The sequence below is a fragment of the Notothenia rossii genome (genome assembly GCF_949606895.1).
Source record: "Notothenia rossii genome assembly, chromosome: 4".
NCBI classification, from domain to species: domain Eukaryota; kingdom Metazoa; phylum Chordata; class Actinopteri; order Perciformes; family Nototheniidae; genus Notothenia; species Notothenia rossii.
Genome location: NC_136902.1, coordinates 64,119,015 through 64,138,277, shown reverse-complemented (window position 1 = coordinate 64,138,277; position 19,263 = coordinate 64,119,015). Strand labels below are relative to the sequence as shown.

Here is a 19,263-nt window from a genome sequence, read left to right as displayed (position 1 = left end):
CACACACACACACACACACACACACACAAACACACAAACACACAAACACACACGACATTACAAAAAACAAGAAAGATTATACATGTCTTAGTTTCGATTCAACAGTGAGTTAACCTTATTTGGAAGGACATAAAAACCTAAATCTATTCAAGTTTCGAATTATGTTGCCATTAAAGATGATTACAACATCTTGGATTACATTTTCTCTAATTATTCGCAGCTTCAAGACAATAAAAAAAACGATAAAACATCTGCAGATGTGTTATATTAATGTCATATAATGCCGCAGTAAGTGAGTTGAATGATGAGTCAGACTGCATCTCATGCAAATAACCTTGGCCCCCTTAACAAATGAGACTGTCAAATATCCTCTATCAGATCTGGTTGCAGACTATTCATTAATTTGGGCTTAATAAAATGAAAGGGAGCACATATTGTAAATGGAGTGTGGGTATGTGGATCCCAGCTTTCTCTTCAGGTATATTGTAAGGTACATGTATTTGTAAATCAGGCAAACTTTCAATATCACAGAACCTGAACTCTTATTTCTTTGTTTCCTGCAGGATAAATATGTTTGATAAAAGGGAAGCTGATCCAGAACAATTATGCTCAAGAAACTGATTCAAATCTTATCTTCTTCCAATCCAGTAGCAACACTGATCTCAGATCAGGGAGAACCTGGACTGTACAGGTCTGAACACACTGATGGTGAGTTTAACAATGCTGTCCCTGGGTCAGTGGCTCCCAACATATTGTTAAAGGAACTACTGGAAAAGGGATTTCATACTTTTAGATTTTAAATGTTTGCAAAATGTACAAATCATTAAAATCGTTAACTCTTCTTATACATGTATTTATCTGCATGTTATTCAATGACATGGACCTGAAATATATTTCTTTAACTCAGAATAAACTTAGACAAACGCGTAATAACTCCCACCTCTCTTACAAGTCAGCATACAGCATTCAGATCGTTTAAAGACTCATTTTGATGAACTGTATTTGAGGTCTATGAGATGAAAACCCTTTTGTAAATGATACAGCAAAATGCCCATATGGTCAAATTGCCAACTATTTTTAAAATTGGATCAAACTAAGATGATAAGGACATGACTTCTGATAGCTCGCCTCTAACAGCATTTCAATGTTCACATCTAAATAGCAAACAAATCAATAGTCACAGGTTCGACTTTGGCATATATGGTAGAATTCTTTTTATTAAGGACCACAGCCCAGTGTCACCTGTCTCAACCCAATTTTTATCTGTAAAAAACGAATTGCTACAAGTGATGTTCCTGCTGATCTGCATTTGTATTTACTTTAGTGAGAGTGGAAACAGGAGCGGTCCCGTTGTGAACGAGGGCCATGAGATCTAAAAGTTTGGATAAGATTAGCAAGCGGCACAATTTTATGCATCAGCTTCAAATGTTGGCGCTTGCTTGAAAAACAACAAGTGAGTGTTTTCCCTTAGGTCCCAAAGCACTGGGAGATATTTCTGCTCGTTGCTTTTGATAAACGAAGCAAGTGTAAAGGGTTTTCTAAGCCTCTAAATTAGAAACAATATATATAGCAATGGTATAACAATTTGAAACTAAAGATTATAAACAAAAGTTTGTGGTAATATTATAATAAGTTAATGATAAAAACTTAAAGCCCAATGTTTATTATAATAAAAGTACCAGACAGACATGACTAAAGCTAAACTGTAAACAGAGCCCTAATGCACATGTAGATAGGACATGTGAGTAGAGACTTCCCTACAAACATAGTGTATGCTAATCCATTAACATTGGCATCACATCATTTATTATTTGAACCCTTTTTTGTAAATGGTATTTAATATGCTTGGAAGATACATATAACATTTAAAGTGATTTCAAGACAGGTGCTATATTTGAAATGAATTACTATTTTATTTTGTATGACTGTGGTATTATTTATTTAGGGAATGATGGTTGAAAAGATTATTATTTTAGTTTCACTTGCATCCTTGATTTTTTATTACATGAGATACTTTTGTTGTGTTCATGCACTTGTAGTGTGTATAATGTGTTTGACTGCTTGTGTGTGGATCCCAGGAAGAATGGCCAAAGCTAATGCTAATGCTAATGGGGTTCCACCAAAAACATCCCAGAGTAAGCAATAAGTGTCAGCATGCTTTGTCCCAGTCAGATATGAGAGTTTGTTTCCAGTTGAAAGGTCTTACCTGTGGATCAGTTCTTGCTTACCAAGCTAATGCTAATGTTTGTAGGGTTAGGGTTAATTCAGCAGAAGAGATGTGACTGCTGGCAAGCCTACAGTTTTCTGCCATGTCACTCTTACTGAAAGTTACCAAGGTTGGACTCAACATAGGTTCGGACGCAGGATGTTGGATTGGAGACTTTAAAGTTCGCTCCATTAACTCTTCAGAAAATGGACTCTCTTATCCAAATGGTCTTGAATCAGTGAGTAAGGATTTAATGTAACGCTCCATGACTCTGGCAGGACATGGCTTTCTGAGTTACTGCTAGACTTCACTATAAGGTTCAGTATTGTAGCATTTCTTCTCAAAATCAATACTGTATGTCTTTGCCTATGTCTGCTTGTTAAAAATATCCAAATATAAACATTCATTTTAAACTTCCATATGTACGTTTTCAGGCTTTTAGTGCGTTTTTAAATAAGACATTGTTATTTACCACCAATAGGATATCCCCAGCATTGTAATGTGTACTATTGTGAGTATTTAAACCTTTTAAAATGTTTTGTTGGAAACAAATAAAAAGCTTCAAGGTGAAACTGTGGTTTTCTCTTGTTCTTGTTGCATAAGGCTGAGCTTCCCTCTGGACCAAGTGGCGGAGCACATCCTGCCAGCTGGAACTTATTTCGACATTATTCATAAGGGAGTTTGCGTACAAACATGAAATGGGTTCAGGTCTTCATTAAATCAGTTGTTTTAGGTTCTGTGCAACTATTACTTGTATTTGTAAACAGGACTAAAGATATCATGTGTTTAGTTATTAAATGTTTTAGGCATTTAAGTTGTAATTCATTTGTTTCTTTTTAAGTTTGGGACTTATCTACTGTAGCTTGGCAAGGACCCTTTTTCATTTTATGGTTAGTAGCCTATGAACACATCGATGGGAGGAAATAAAGCATACAAGGAAGAATTCATCGCTAATTTAATTCAATTTTAAATGACTTGTTCTTCTTTTATCCCTGAGTCTTGGCTGTTCTTTCCTGATTAGCAAAGATACTAACATGGCCTCTTGTTTTTTTCTCTCAGAACAAAGAGCCAGTCGCCCATAAAAAGATCCTTTAACAGCACTTTACTGCCTGTAAAAAAATATGGTACTAATTACCAGGGTTACTATGTGCTGATGGTCACCGCCGAGGTAGAAATCTGAACGGCACAATTAGAAGCAATCAGACGGAGAACAAAAAAAAGACAGACAGCTCCATTTCCTTGAGTTTTATTATGCTTTTTCTTGCATGAAGGCTGGGAAACAAAGTTAGTATTTGACATATCGTCAACAACAAGCATGAATTAAAACAAGATGCATGCCAACATGACATGCAGCCGTCTGACAACACTCACTGACATGTGATTGTAAACTATTATTTAATATATTTTAAAATTGGACTGTAAATACTTTTCATATCTGCTCAGGACAAACTCATTTTTATAAAGTAATTTCTGATTATCAAATCTATTGGCGAAGCTAAAACATTTAATGAAAATACACTTTCTTAGCGATCTTTATCTAGAAGCAAGAAAATATTTTGGCCAAAAGTTGCTAATGTACAAAATACAGGATGACGTTTAAACTGCTCAATTCAGATGTGGAAAGGCTGAATGATGTCAAAAAGCTATCTCAACACTGTAAATATCTAAATGACTTCAGAAATGCAGTAACAGTGTCATCTAATTACTGCATCTTTTGTCAAAGGTGATCACATGATAATCAAAGGCCTGAGAGGAAAACAAATGTAATCAGAAACATTTAGTGAGTGGCCATGAGAGGAGCGGCAGCAGAGAGGAGAGGAGCTGCTACACGTCACTGCTTGGAATAAACACTCCTCCTCTGCCGGCGGCGCAGCCTTTCTCATGGCTCCTTCAGACAATAGGCACACCTTAAAACTTCAAATACACGAAGAAAGACGAGGAAACATCAGCTGCAGAAACACACGACAACTCCTGATGGTTAGATTAAACTGGTCAGTTACAAATAAAGGAAAATCCATCCCTGAACACAGATGCCACTTAATACTCGGAGATGAAAGCACATTGTAAATTGGCACTTTCAATTTTCCTGCACTTTAGATTAGCTCCCGAACGATGGCCGTTAAGCTTCAAATAAGTTTTCAAGTGTGTATAATATATTAATGTCAGTGTTTTCGCAAAGACATGAACATTTTGAATACATCTTCAAATGTAAGATGTATGTACAAACTACAGAAGCAATGGCAGCCAACCCAATCATTAAATAACTGCATGTAACTAACGTGTGGTGAACTGTATGAGAAGAACACACTTTACAGGGAAACACACGTCGTTTTGGTTTCTGCACTCAGTGTGATGCTGTGTGGAGGGACAGGGGGAGGCAGGTAGGTGGGGGGGACGGTGGTGCTTCTTCCCGAGGGAGAGGCGGGACTCTTAGGGGAAGTTGGTGGGGAAGAGGCTGAGCGGCTGGCCCTCGTTGGTCGGCAGAGGGGACCGGTAGCCCTCGAAGTTGCGGGGGATGCTGCCGCTGGTGGAGCCCGAGCTGTTGCTGAGGGTCTCGATGCTGCCCTCTCTCTGCAGCTCTGCAGGGGGAGAGAGAGAGAGAGAGAGAGAGAGAGAGAGAGAGAGAGAGAGAGAGAGAGAGAGAGCGAGGGTGAGTCGGAGACATAAGGTGAGATAAACTAATCTGAAAACATGACGGTCAAAGTCCAAATGCACAATTTGTCTCCCGACATATGCCCTCAGTGTAAGGGCTGGGTAACAAACGTAAATCATATTTCAGGAAAACATGTAATGTGTCAGTAGCATCAAATATTAAAAAAAAAGATGATAATATTAGTTTATTCTGTGCCATGAAACCGATCTGATCGGTTGCTACTACAAGTACTGACATTCTGTATGTTCTCAGTATAAGAGTTAGGGTTAGGGTAGCAAACCTAAATATTACTTCCAATATTTAAAACCATGAACATTGGCGGGTCTTATATGAATATTCCGTGTACACTTAGCAGATATGAAATAGTGTTGGATGGAATAAGAACATTTGTAAGTTGTCTTGAAAATGAGAACATCTGTTTACTCTGTGCCATAACATCCATCCAATCTGTTGCCACTATGATTTGCATTAATAACTGCTGACTCAGCAAGAAGTTACTTTTAATCGCACTATCCTAAAGATGTTTTAGATCATTAATGATGTTTCTTTTTGTACATATTCTGTGTGCACTCAACAGATTGGAGATGGTGTTGGTCTGGATAATACAAATGTTTTGTTGACCTGTGAATCTGAGAATGAGCTTACTTTTAATGGCACTTTCCTGAGGGATATCTTTGGCATAATGTGGGATTAACACATGTCATAGTGGACATTAAGCGTTATTCTGTTATTCCAACATTCTCTGCTCAACATCCCCTTAACTCTTCTTCCTGGTACTCTTCATCACCGGTGGGCCGACCCATTAGGTACCTATTACTTTTATAACATGCTGTAAACCATATCATTGATATACTGTATATTCACAAGATGACGTGCATGTCATTTATCTGACGCTTTAACCCAAAGTGATTTACATGCAATGAAATACTGTTAACATGGAACACTTTCACATGTTGACTGCAGGGGAAGGGGATCAAACTACCGACACTCTGATTGGTAGACCCAATTACTCCCTGAGCAACAGTATTAGGACTGTGACGCATGTATTGTGTACAAACCAATTTTACTTTGACAATTTATAAATGTTATTACTGGCTGCTAGGTAACTAATTTATGAATGTTCGTTAACTTTAAATGTTTTTATACCTTGTTTTATTATCTTGTGCTATTTTAATATGATAGTCTACTCATTTGATTTGCCTTTTATCCGTGCTGTACCTTTGCTGCAACAAGGCTATGCCAAGGCTACTTACTCAGGCTGTGCCGCGCCACACTAATTGCGCCACATTTTCAGCTCAGTTGAGGCACCCTCCTCAAGATGAGGTCCCCTCTGCAAGTTGAGGCCCCACGCAGTCTGCACGATCGGCCTGTAGGGAGGGACGGGCCTGGACATACTTCCACCTGAATGTGCATCACACACTCACCATATAGCACAGCGTTGCATCAAATGAGCCAATGTACAGCATCCTGCATCTGCTGTTTCAGCAACTGCATGTGATCGGATTTCAACATTTCTAGAGTTTAATACTTCTGAGAAATTCAAATTAGCATTTAGCAAAAAAAATTAGGTGTGGGGATCTTGTCATGTTTCAAGACCTTTGCTCGTATATTTAAGATAGTGAGTTTAAATAACATATAAATGCTTTTTGGCTGATACAAATGACAAAAAACTGCAATACAATTAAAACCAGTGTGAATACTGAACAAAAATCTAAAATCATGAAAGCAGACGTGCTCACTGTAAGTAAGTATCTTTCTTGTATCAGTTCAAAACGGTTTCCACTGCTGGAGTTTTTACTGTGCCAGAGAATCATGCTATGAATTCTTTCTGCTGTTTTATGTGACGGTGAACTGCACACTGCTGTCTGTCAAAAACTAACGGCAGAACAAATCAGTGACCTTGAGATGAACAGGAGCACTAATTAGCTTAAGAGTCTTTTCAAATTCACAAAGTGTACCGACATAAAACCACAGCGTGTGTTTGATATGTCCTGCAGATGTTCAGAGGCCAACTCGGATACTGTCTCCGTGGAGCAGGGCATGCAGGAAGTGGGAGCTTCTTACTTTAGCCCAGGAAACCTAATACAAACCACACAGTTATTATCCCAGCTAACACGCAATGTGCCACGCTGCGGTGTTATCCCAGCCCGCTGCCAAGTACCCCCCCCCGTTCCGTCCCCTCCACTTTCATTTCCCAGCACTACAGAGGGCAGATATGCTGCAGTAATCCCAGGCAGGGGTGAGGACTGCTGCTTCACACTGCTCTGGGCTCAGATCATGTGTTTATTTGCAAGGCCACTTGCACTGGTACTTTATTTGATTAGACTGCTAACAGGTTGCTAGCTAATCTTTTTACCAGAAAATCCTTTTTATAACAAGATAAGAGAGCATTTACACTTTGATTCTACTGCTATCATATGTGAGGGGTGACTCGGGCACATGGGGCAAAAAGGTGTCTACCAATAACAGGGTCATGGTTCGATTCCCATGCCTGCAGACAACATGTCGAAGTGTCCTTGGGCAAAATACTTGCCCCCAAAGGCCTTTCTACAGTATTTAAATGTATGTAGTCACTAGGGAAAAAAAGGTCAGCTAAATAACATAATAATCAGAAAATAAATGGTTTAATGCGTCAAGACTCATATGTCTCAAGTGAAACACAGGATCATCATTTTGTTACAACAAACAACAGCTATTATAATAGTGTCGGAAATCATATATCATCTTCATATGTCCTGACATATAACTAAAATCTACTGAACGAAAAACATGCACTTTAAAACACAGTTATTGTAAAGATTCCTGAGTATAACAGCATTCCCGCAGTGCCATGGTCTACCCGTCAGAATATGGGTCATCTGTAATGATATCACTTTTCCAGCCACGGCTCCTTGCGAGCAGAGAAAAGTGCTGGAGCCACTGAGACGGAGCCTCACCTCTCAGCCCTCCACCGCTAACTCCTTGTCTAAATGCCAATGTGACACCTAAGGGTCCTTCAGAATGACCCAGGGGACCTCAAGGGAAAATGCTTCAATGCTTTGTTTTACACACAAGTAACTTTGCTTTATTCTTCCCATTCTTACATCACAGCTTCCTCGCTTCCTACCACACTGACTGTAACTGCCAGACACTTGCCCTCCCAGCTAGCCCTTTTGCCAACCCCATAGATCTGCACTGTTGCTGTGTTATTGTAGGCGCTATAAGCTGCTGAACACCCCAGTAAAGCCCTAAAGGCCTTTTCTAGTGCTGCCTAATCCGCCTCATTGTGTGACGCCCACCAGCTATTCAACAAGTCTTAACCTCTCACGCCCCCGACACAATCCCCCAGCACTCTAATGTTGGGGATCTTTTCCTCTGGGGCTGATGTCACTGGGTAAAGTAATATGGTTATTCACAAGGTGGTTTTGTCCGACGTGATGTGTAGATAATACTGCTCTGGAGGGAAGCCAATGAAGAAATTGAAACTACTGTTGGGTTTGTCACATATGGGCTTTTAATGGATGGCGGATCTGAGCTGAATGATAAATATGTTGAGCTAATATGTAGTGGTTGACCTTTTTAAATGTCAACAATTTAGTGTTTTTGAAAATTGAAAGTTGATAGCAGCTTCCAAATGTGACTATTCCGATAATGTACGCTTTTGAGACAATGCTATTTCTGAGTTTTTTGCTTTTTGTCAAGGATAACAACAATGGCCTAATCTTGGAAGTCATTCTGTTGTTGGTTTTGACTCTGTACGCTCGCTGGGACGAGAGCTGTGTTCTGGGGAAACACCAGTGGCCAGACTTCAAAAGAAAGTGCAAGTCAACCTTAGATACAGAGTTGAAAAAGCTATCAGTAAAACAGCACCGGATGCCACAGCTGGAGATAACAGCGGAGGTTTTTCAGACTCGAATCGACTGGAGGAAGGGGGGCTGGTTCTTGGCCGTTTTGGACAAGGAGGACATTTAAGCTGTTTTTGGAGACACGTCTTTGCTCAATCCGACAGAGACACAAATAACAACCCAGAGGCAAGTTAATACCTCATCAGCCAATCGGACATACAGAGGAAATGATCAGGAACGGGGTAGTCTGCACCCTCGGCTGTGAACAGGCCTTAATCCTCTTATACTCTCACACAAACACACACCAGCTCCAGCATACACACTTCCAATTTCATACAAACACAAAGGCTAAATCTAGCATGAAATGCAAAGTACAAGAAATAGTTGTAACAAAAAAAAAAAACTTGCGCCATGGAACACACTGTCACATTATGATTTGATTTCCAAACATACTCCTAATATTGAAGGGAAATTCAATTTGTATCACTTTCACAATTCCCTTTTACAACATTTAGTTGCTTAAATTGATTATTCCTATGAGATTGTGTAATAACTAACATACTAAAGAAAGACCCTAAATAATATTTTTTATTAATTCAAAATGTTTTTTTTTGCCTTTGGAATTCTTACGATCCCACCCAATCCTAACCCCAACCTATCCAATTAAGAAAGAATATAATAATCTTTACATTTCAGCTACCAGTTTGTTTGGGAGGCGGGCTTTCGTTTTAATAAAGGTTATTAGGGCCGGATCATTCTCCAAGATTCAAATTTTACATACATTCACGTCGTTTACCGTCATTTGGATTGCCTTTGTATAATTGTTTAATGTTTTTATGCGTCCTTCATGTTTTGTAAATCTTTTCTTTTTTTTTAAATACGATTTTAGTTTCATTATTATTATTACCTTGAAATCGCTGGTTTAAAAAAAAACAACACACTTTACCACCCGATACTTTCACCTGACATTTGACTAAAGTTCCATAATTTATGTGACAAATTAGTTCCTTCCATAAAAACTAAGCTGAGTCAGTCCACTGGGGGTGACCATGTATTGTATGTATGCCGTAAACTTAAACTTAGGTTAATATGCTTTAACCTAACCCTAAACCGACACGATCAAATTTGAAAAAAATCTGTGAGGAAATTTGAGTCCTACAAGGGCAGATTTAGGACACACACACGCACGCACGTGCACGCGCACACGCACACGCACACGCACACGCACACACACACAGTGTTATGATTGTCATGTGCATGTTGGGTGAGACTAGACTCACCACTGAGAAAAGAAGGATCAAAGAGAATAAAAAGAGCTCTTAATCAGGGGAGGGTCTGCCAGTCCAGTTCCATCCATCCGTCCATCTCTCTGTCCCTCTCTTCCCCTGAGAGGCTGGGATGGGGGCAGTAACCCATAGCGATACTTATCCCAGCTGATTGTTTTTGTGTTTTAACTTTAATCTCACCGTTGGCCCCAGCTGGCTCTGATTAGTGCTCTCACGTCACATTCCAACCCCCAACAGTCTCATACACACTCTCACACTTACACAGAAGTGCATTCACTCACTTGCCAATGTGAAAGTGTGGGTTCCTTCTGGCAGGTAACAGTATTTCTTAGGTCACCCAAGCAACTGAGGTAGGTTAAGTCAATGCTATCATGTTGAAGATTATGACATTCATTTGTCTTTTTTGTCACCAGACATGTATTGGGAGAGTTCCCGGTGTTGTGTGTGAACAGCAGGAACTTCCCTTTATCCTGCCCTGGATTGGCCCCCTCTCTGACCTTCTACCATAATACTTTTTGATCACATATCTTATAACATTTCAATCTTAGGTATCTTTTTTATTAATGATATTGAAAGTGCAGAGTGACATGGGTTTGGTTCCTTAAGTGGTGATGACTCATAGCTATGACATGTCTACCTGTTGAAATAATGTTCAAACTTGAGAGATGATGTTTTCACTTTCCCATTGACTAATTTCTATTCCTCTCATCCAGGAAAATTACACATTTCCGAAATGATATGTCCAAGGTCATGACTTAAGTGTCTCTACGGATGATTTGACTATGTTTGTGGACACTTATTATCATAAACAAATAGTACGTTCTGTATTTACATGTGCTTTTCAACCAAATACTAGAAGCTGCCTTTTTTCCCGGATGTTGCCAATCTTAGCTCCCAGGGAGGCAGAACACGAGGAAATCACGACAGAGTTCTACCTCAGCGGGAGCTAATGATAAACTGAGTTGGTATTCTGGGAATAAACTGCAAGAACCAATTCTGAAATGTCTTTTCTAAAAGGCTAAAGCATTCGCCACCACCAACAATGTCACATAACTGGTTTTCACCAATGTCCATAAAGCAATAGCACATGCCTACTATAACTTACTCAAAGATACTGCACCAATCATTTATGTAAAAATCCGTTAATACTGTCGATGCGTTACACATGAAAGCATGTCGGCATGCTACGTGAGCCCTTGCTCTGCACAATCCTTAGAAAGCCGGCCAGTTGAACAAATGAGTCCACATTAGTGGGAAAGCTCATTAACATCTACCGGAGATCATCCTGATGGACTGTGAAAAGCCTGGCTTAACACACCCTCCTGTGTAAAGGACAGCACACTATAATGCGGCTAGAGACACACACACCACATACATTACATCAGGAGAGATACAAGAGTTTAAATTGAGCCCTAGCTGGATGGTGAAAGCGCTTTCCTTTTAATGCACTGCTCAAACACTTTGTTTGCAAGCCAACAGCAAACATCACGACGAAATGCGCTGGTGTTAAGTTTGGATTATCAGAACAAGACATCCTTTATAAGACTCACAGTAAGGAAATGTGCACACCTAGAACAAAAAAAACCCTCACATTCATAAAGTGTTTGAAGTAGTCCTCAGATCCTTTACTTAAGTGAAAGTACAAGTACTATGGTCTTAAAATACTCCACTACAAGTCCTGATTCCAAAGTTTTAAAAAGTTTTGGCTTCAAACTGAATTTAAAAAGCATCTTGCAGGTTTTTTCTTTTCCTACATTTATGCTTAAACTTGCTTGAAAATTACAATTAAAAAAGTGAATGTAGGATTTGATATGTTTTACGAGACATAAGGGCAGGAATTCAGAGGGAAAGGAGCAATTTTGAGCTCTGCTCTTAAAAACGGCTTTTTTTTAAGGTCATACATCAAACGCGTCATATTACATCACAAAGGGGAAACATCTCCGCTCTCTGACCGCGGGTATAGTAGAGTTGCGTTGAGTTGAGCGGTTGTGTTTTAGTGAGCTGGTATTTTTCGGTAGTTTTACATTGTATTTCACCATTTGTAATCATGGTGCAGTATTGTGTTTGTGCAGGTTGCACAAATACCAGCCTGTCAGGACATCGAGTCCACAGTAAAAAGGACCGGAGCTAGCGTTCGTTCCTGGGTGCGTTGTGCATCCACCTCCCTGCAGCACATACTCTCCACAGCTTTATCAGGAAACCGTATTACTTCTCTCTCTCTCTCCCCCCTCCGGTACATGGCACCGTAAGACTTAGTGTGGAGTTGCATTAGGTAACGCTGTGGTGGCTGTACTGCTCCAGCCGTCTCCTTTGTGTTTGTTTGTTTCCCCCTGTCTGTGTTGTTTGTGTGTGCGTGGTGGCTGTCACTCCTGGCTCCCGGCTCAACCTCCACTCACCTGCTGCAATCAGCTGTGCACCCTCCCCGACTACACACCTGCTTTCCATCAAGCCATTTACAACGGCATATCAACCGAGGCTCCACAACCTTTCTCCGCCAGATCGTCAAGTATCAGCCGTATCTCGCGTCTCCCCTCCGGTACACAGCACCGTGGAGTTGCATTAGGTAACGCGAGATACGGCTGATACTTGCGCATTAGTTTCTGTTATGGATCAGTATCAACAGTCCTGCCAGTAACGTTACTATATTATCAATGCTATGTTAGTTATAGCCTGATATATGATAGCTAACTTCACAATGTTGTGATGTGACGTTAGCTAACATTCTGTAGCTAACGCCGGTCACTCACCAAGATAGCTGCCCAGTTCTCCACTGGTTCTCCTCACACCTAGGGTGACCAGATGTCCCGCTTTGCGTGGGACTGCACAGCACTTTCATGACTTTTGGTGCGTCCCGCAAATTGAGACGATGTCCCGCATATTTCATTTTGATTCGCTAAAACGCTTTTCTAAAATCAGCTTTATCCAATGGCTGTTGATAAAGCAGGGAAGGCTATCATCACGGCGGTGTGTTTGCTGTCAATCAAACTGTAAAACACGGTGGGTGCTGGTCAAGTGTTAACCAATGAGAGTAATTCACTCACACACACCCCCCCGCGGCCCCGCCAAACAACAACAACGAAAGTCAGTCAATAACGCAGGCGACGCAGCAGGTTATGGAAAATGGAGGAAACTGAAACTACAGCTAAGAAGAAAAGAAGATGCACATACAACAAAGACTGGGAAGACACTTACCCTTGGGTGAAGCCAGTGCAGATTTGTTTGCAATCTTTGCAAGAGTAATTTTTCTATTTCACATGGCGGTGAATACGACGTCAAAAGACACTGAGAATGCGATTCTCACAAGAAACGTGTCGCTCAAAAAGAGACATCACACTCTATGGAGACATTCCTACTCAAACCACCTGTTGTTGCTGTGATGAACAAAACTGAAAGCTATTTTATTTTATGTATTATTATGTTTTTGTTCCCTCCTGGCCAGTTTTGATTTGTAGGCTATGTATGGTTTTATTTGATCTATTAATTTATGTTGTACCTTCTTTTACAGGTAATACACTAGTTGAATTAGGAAGATGCATCTCTAAACACTTGAATTGAATAATGCCTGCTGCCTTGGTTAGCCTTAGTTTACTTTTCTTTATCAAGATACTAAATTGTTACTGCATTTTGAATTCACTTTCTGTCATTGTTTATTGGATGCTGTTGAATAAACCAAATGAAACAGAATAGAAATAGAGATTTTTTTTCCCGGGGTGCTGTTGAGAGGGTGTCCCACATTGTCCCACACAAACATACTCCTTGTCACACATTTGGTTTGTTGGGACCTGGTCACCCTACTCGCACCACAGCTCAATTTCTCTCCGATGGCCGTTATTTCTTCTAATCCTTGGCTGCTCCTGGTCTCTTGGACGCCTTGCAGGCTCATAATTATAAGGTTGTGGTCCGTCATATGCATTCGAATATTCATGTTCAACTTCTTCTGTGTCTTCTGTGTCGAAACTAGCATTGGGATCCATGTTTATTAATACGTTACACCGGCCGCTCTCCCCCTTGTTTCCCCCATGTTACGTCACATGCGGGAGGTCAGGTGCCGAGGCTTTTTTATGCGGAAGTGAAAATGTCTTACTAAAACGACGCCAGATGTCAATGTAGTTTATATTTCTGTATATTTTTTTGAAAATCTAGTGTATTCATCATTTTCCTACACATTTATTCACAGGTGTCTTTAACCTGGAAGTTGCTCTTTAAAGTACAAATGGTAAAAATACTTATTCTGCACAATGGCCCATTTCATAATACTATGTATAATAATAAGTATAGAATAATTCAAAGCTAAATGTACTTCAAGTATCAACATTAAGTATGAGTGTTAAAATAATGGTAGTGGAGTAAAAAACATGAAATTTGCCTCTGAAATATAGCAGAATAGAAGTATAAAGTAGCATCAAATGGAAATACTCAAGTAAAGTAGTAGTAGCTCAAAATAATATTTAAGTCCAGTACTTAAATAAATGTTTTTTCATCATAAAAGTTTTACACATCTTCAAAAACACAGCCAGCTCACATTCTGGCAAATCCACTGAGAATGCCGGTCTCTTGCTTGTACTCCACGGGGCAAACCACAGCGAGCAGCGAGCCCCATTCATCATGACACTCAACAGGTTGCATGATTAAGAAACAAATGAAAAAGAAGAAAGTGATTCATGGGGCTAATTCAGGCCCTTGAGCAGGGACTTTCTCTGCGTCTTCTCTGACCGTATATTCTGAGCAACACCCGCTCTGAATACACAGCTGACCACAACTTTCCCAGCGGCTGCTCATTAGAGTGTGTTATAAGGGGTGCCAACATCAGGCCGGGACACTCCTGACACTCTATGTGGGCCGCTTTGAATTAGGCCTCTAATGAAAACCTAGTGCTGACCCAGGATTTGACTGGCTGTTTACCCAAAGCAGACTGACGGCCGCCTCTCCACTGGACACTGTATGGAAGTGCTTTTATAGGCAGGCTGCTGGTCCTGAGCCAAAAGAGAGCAACAGCAGTCTGAGACTGGGCTATCGAATGAGTAACAAAAACTGAAAATATGGAAAATAATGTATTGAGTCTTTTCAGCTGAATTTGTATAGTCAGCAAAACACACATACTGTACCATTAAATAGAAAAATGTCAGATTTGATCATATAAGGATGTTCTGAACAGTTACATTTGGGATTTATTTATGAATTATAAGGCGTACAGTTAAAGACTGTCCCAACATGTCTGTTGTAAAACTCAATCACATCCTGGTTCAACTGTGACCTACCGTATTTGTCGGAGTTATGCACTTAAGGGGCAATTTTTTAATCTCCAATCGGGACACGGGGGAAGCAGTACATCTTGTGAATGGATTTTGTGAGCCTCTTTAAGTGCAGCCGTTATTTTGGAGAACCCGTCCAAACACAAAGTTCGATTTCAGGTAATGGTTATGACATAACTCAAAATGTTTGTACAATCAATTTAAAAATGAAGTATACCTTCTAAGGGATTTCTCCATTGGATTTTGGAATATTGCAGAAATTAAGCTCTTTGGCTAACACATGTTTATGATACTTACACTTTTTTTCAGCAGGATAATCTCAACATATTAAGACAACTTGTATAATTGTTTAAGCATAAATGAAATTGACAGAAATAAAAAGTAGTGTTCAGATCAAACTTTTACAATGATGCATGTCAATACATCTGAGACTCAAGGTCCACCTGTTCTGGATTAAACATTATGTACATACCGGTAGCTAATCAAAACGAAATATTTTACTAAATACATGAGGATGCTTCCATACAGGTCACTGGGCCCAGTGAGTGGTTTTAAAACAATTATATGAATCACATGCTATGGCTTTTATAGTCACCAAATCTCAACCAAACTGTGTCGCACAAAAATGGGAGATTCTGGATTGTAATCTAGGCCTGTCACGATAAATAATTTTGTTGGACGATAAATGTTCCTGGAAATTATTGCGATAAACGATAATATTGTCGGCACCATTCTAAGACCATTTTAGACCACTGACATAATGATAATCCATCCATCCATCCATCTTCTCCCGCTTATCCGTGGTCGGGTCGCGGAGGTAGCAGTTCCAGCAGAGAGCCCCAAACTTTCTTTTCCCTGGCCACATCAACCAGCTCTGACTGGGGGATCCCAAGGCGCTCCCAGGCCAGAGAAGAGATATAATCCCTCCATCTGGTTCTAGGTCTACCCCTTGGTCTCTTCCCAGCTGGACGTGCCTGGAACACCTCCCTAGGGAGGCGCCCAGGTGGCATCCTAACTAGGTGCCCGAACCACCTCAACTGGCTCCTTTCGACGCGAAGGAGGAGCGGTTCAACTCCGAGTCCCTCCCGGATGACCGAACTTCTCACCTTATCCCTAAGGGAGACACCAGCCACCCTGCGGAGAAAACCCATCTCGGCCGCTTGTACCCGCGATCTCGTTCTTTCGGTCATGACCCATCCTTCATGACCATAGGTGAGGGTAGGAACGAAAATGGCCCGGTAGACAGAGAGCTTTGCCTTCTGGCTCAGCTCCCTTTTCGTCACAACGGTGCGGTAAAGAGACTGCAGTACCGCTCCCGCTGCTCCGATTCTCCGACCCATCTCACGCTCCATTGTTCCCTCACTCGAGAACAAGACCCCGAGATACTTGAACTCCTTCACTTGGGGTAAGGACTCATTCCCTACTTGGAGTGGACAGTCCATCGGTTTCCTGCTGAGAACCATGGCCTCAGATTTGGAGGTGCTGATCCTCATCCCAGCCGCTTCACACTCGGTTGCGAACCGATCCAGTGAGTGCTGAAGGTCGCAGACCGATGAAGCCATCAGAACCACATCATCTGCAAAAAGCAGTGGTGCAATCCTTAGTCCACCGAACTGCAGACCCCCTCCCCCACGACTACGCCTCGAAATCCGATCCATGTATATTACAAACAGGATTGGTGACAAAGCGCAGCCCTGGCGGAGGCCAACCCTCACCTGAAATGGGTCCGACTTACTGCCGAGGACCCGGACACAGCTCTCGCTTTGGGAGTACAGAGATTGGATGGCCCTGAGTAGAGACCCCCTCACCCCATACTCCCGCAGCACCTCCCACAGTGACTCCCTGGGAACCCGGTCATATGCCTTCTCCAAGTCTACAAAACACATGTAGACTGGATAAGCGTACTCCCAGGCACCCTCCAGGATCCTTGCGAGAGTAAAAAGCTGATCCGTCGTTCCACGACCAGGACGGAATCCGCATTGTTCCTCCTCAATCTGAGGTTCGACAATCGGCCTGACCCTCCTTTCGAGTACCTTAGAGTAAACTTTCCCGGGGAGGCTGAGTAGTGTGATGCCTCGGTAATTGGCACACACCCTCTGATCCCCCTTTTTGAAAAGGGGAACCACCACTCCGGTCTGCCACTCCTTCGGTACTGTTTCCGACTTCCACGCAACGTTGATGAGACGTGTCAACCATGACAGTCCCTCAACACCCAGAGCCTTCAGCATTTCTGGGCGGATCTCATCCACCCCCGGGGCTTTGCCACTGTGAAGTTGTTTGACGACCTCAGTGACCTCCCCCCGGGAGATTGGTGTCGATCCCCCTTCATACTCCAGCTCTGCCTCTAACATAGAGGGCGGAGTTGTCGGGTTCAGGAGTTCCTCAAAGTGCTCCTTCCAACGCCCTAACACTCCATCAGTTGAGGTCAACAACGTCCCATCCTTACTGTACACAGCTTGGATGGTTCCCTGCTTCCCCCTCCTGAGGTGTCGGACAGTTTTCCAGAACAACTTTGGTGCCGCCCGAAAGTCTTTTTCCATGTCCTCTCCGAACTTCTCCCACACCCGCTGCTTTGCCTCGGCCACGGCTGAGGCTGCTGCCCTTCGGGCCTGTCGGTACCTTGCAACTGCCTCGGGAGTCCCCCGGGATAACAAATCCCTGAAGGCCTCCTTCTTCAGTCGGACGGCTTCCCTGACCACCGGTGTCCACCAGGAGGTTCGAGGGTTACCGCCCCTTGAGGCACCTAGGACCTTGAGACCACAGCTCCCCGCCGCGGCTTCGGCAATAGAGGCTTTGAACACCGACCACTCTGGTTCAATGTCCCCAACCTCCACAGGAATGCCCGAAAAGCTCCGCCGGAGGTGTGAGTTGAAGGCCTCCTGAACTTGGGCCTCCTCCAGACGTTCCCAGTTCACCCGAACTACACGTTTGGGCTTACCAGGTCTATCCAGAGGCTTCCCCCGCCACTCGACCCAACTCACCACCAGATGGTGATCAGTTGACAACTCCGCCCCTCTCTTTACCCGAGTGTCCAAAACATACGGCCTCAGGTCCGATGATACGATAACAAAATCGATCATGGACCTTCTGCCTAGGGTGCTCTGGTACCACGTACACTTATGAGCATCCTTATGTTCGAACATGGTGTTTGTTATGGCCAATCCATGACTAGCACAGAAGTCCAGTAACAAACCACCACTCCGGTTCAGATCAGGGGGGCCGTTCCTCCCAATCACTCCCCTCCAAGTGTCTCCATCATTGCCCACATGTGCGTTGAAGTCTCCCAGCAAGATTAAAGAGTCCCCTTCAGGAGCCCCATACAGGACTCTTTCCAGGGTCTCCAAGAAGGCCGTATACTCTGAACTGCTGTTGGGTGCATAAGCACACACAACAGTCAGAGTTTTCCCCCCCATAACCCGCAGGCGTAGGGAGGCAACCCTCTCGTCCACTGGGGTAGACTCCAACAACGAAGCACCCAACCGGGGACTTGTGAGTATCCCCACACCCGCCCGGCGCCTCACACCTTGAGCAACTCCGGAGAAGAATAGAGTCCAACCCCTATCCAGAAGTAAGGTTCCAGAGCCGACGCTGTGCGTAGAGGTGAGCCCAACCAGATCCAACTGGTAACGCTCCACCTCCCGCACAAGCTCCGACTCCTTCCCCCCCAGAGAGGTGACGTTCCACGTCCCCAAAGCCAGCTTCTGTCGCCCGGGTCTGGTCCGTCGAGACCCTCTGCCTTCACTGCCACCCTTCTGGCAGCGCACCCGACCCCATCGCTGTTTCCCGTAGGTGGTGGGCCCGCGGGACGGAGAAGCGGAGGTGTTGCCCACGTCGCCTTTTCGGGCTGTGCCCGGCCGGGCTCCGTGGCAAGCCCGGCCACCAGACGCTCGCCGACGAGTCCTCCTTCTGGGCCTGGCTCCAGAAGGGGACCCCGGGCTTCCTCCGGGCCGGGTATCCTCACTTCGTGTGTCGTCTTTCATGAGGTCTTTTGAACCAATCTTAGTCTGGCCCCTTGCCTGAGACCAATTTGCCATGGGAGACC

The 19,263-nt window shown here is 42.8% G+C and overlaps 1 protein-coding gene and 1 long non-coding RNA gene across 3 annotated transcripts in view; one reads left to right on the top strand and one right to left on the bottom strand.

Annotated features, from left to right (window-relative positions):
• Positions 1-2,778, top strand: part of LOC307036327 — a 7,745-nt gene extending 4,967 nt beyond the window's left edge. Inside the window, exon 3 of one of the 2 annotated variants that reach the window (XR_013807332.1) lies at positions 649-2,778. This is a non-coding gene — a long non-coding RNA (uncharacterized lncRNA). Of the gene's footprint in view, positions 1-563 lie in introns of both variants that reach the window. The other variant, XR_013807333.1, reaches the window with a different exon arrangement.
• A 658-nt stretch (positions 2,779-3,436) lies between these two features.
• The window catches only part of bcas3 (BCAS3 microtubule associated cell migration factor), a 363,412-nt gene continuing 347,585 nt past the window's right edge, over positions 3,437-19,263 (bottom strand). The window contains exon 24 of the mRNA XM_079676535.1: positions 3,437-4,785. Coding sequence (XP_079532661.1) covers positions 4,637-4,785 — 149 coding nt within the window. The 3' untranslated portion in view covers positions 3,437-4,636. The remainder of the gene's footprint in view (positions 4,786-19,263) is intronic.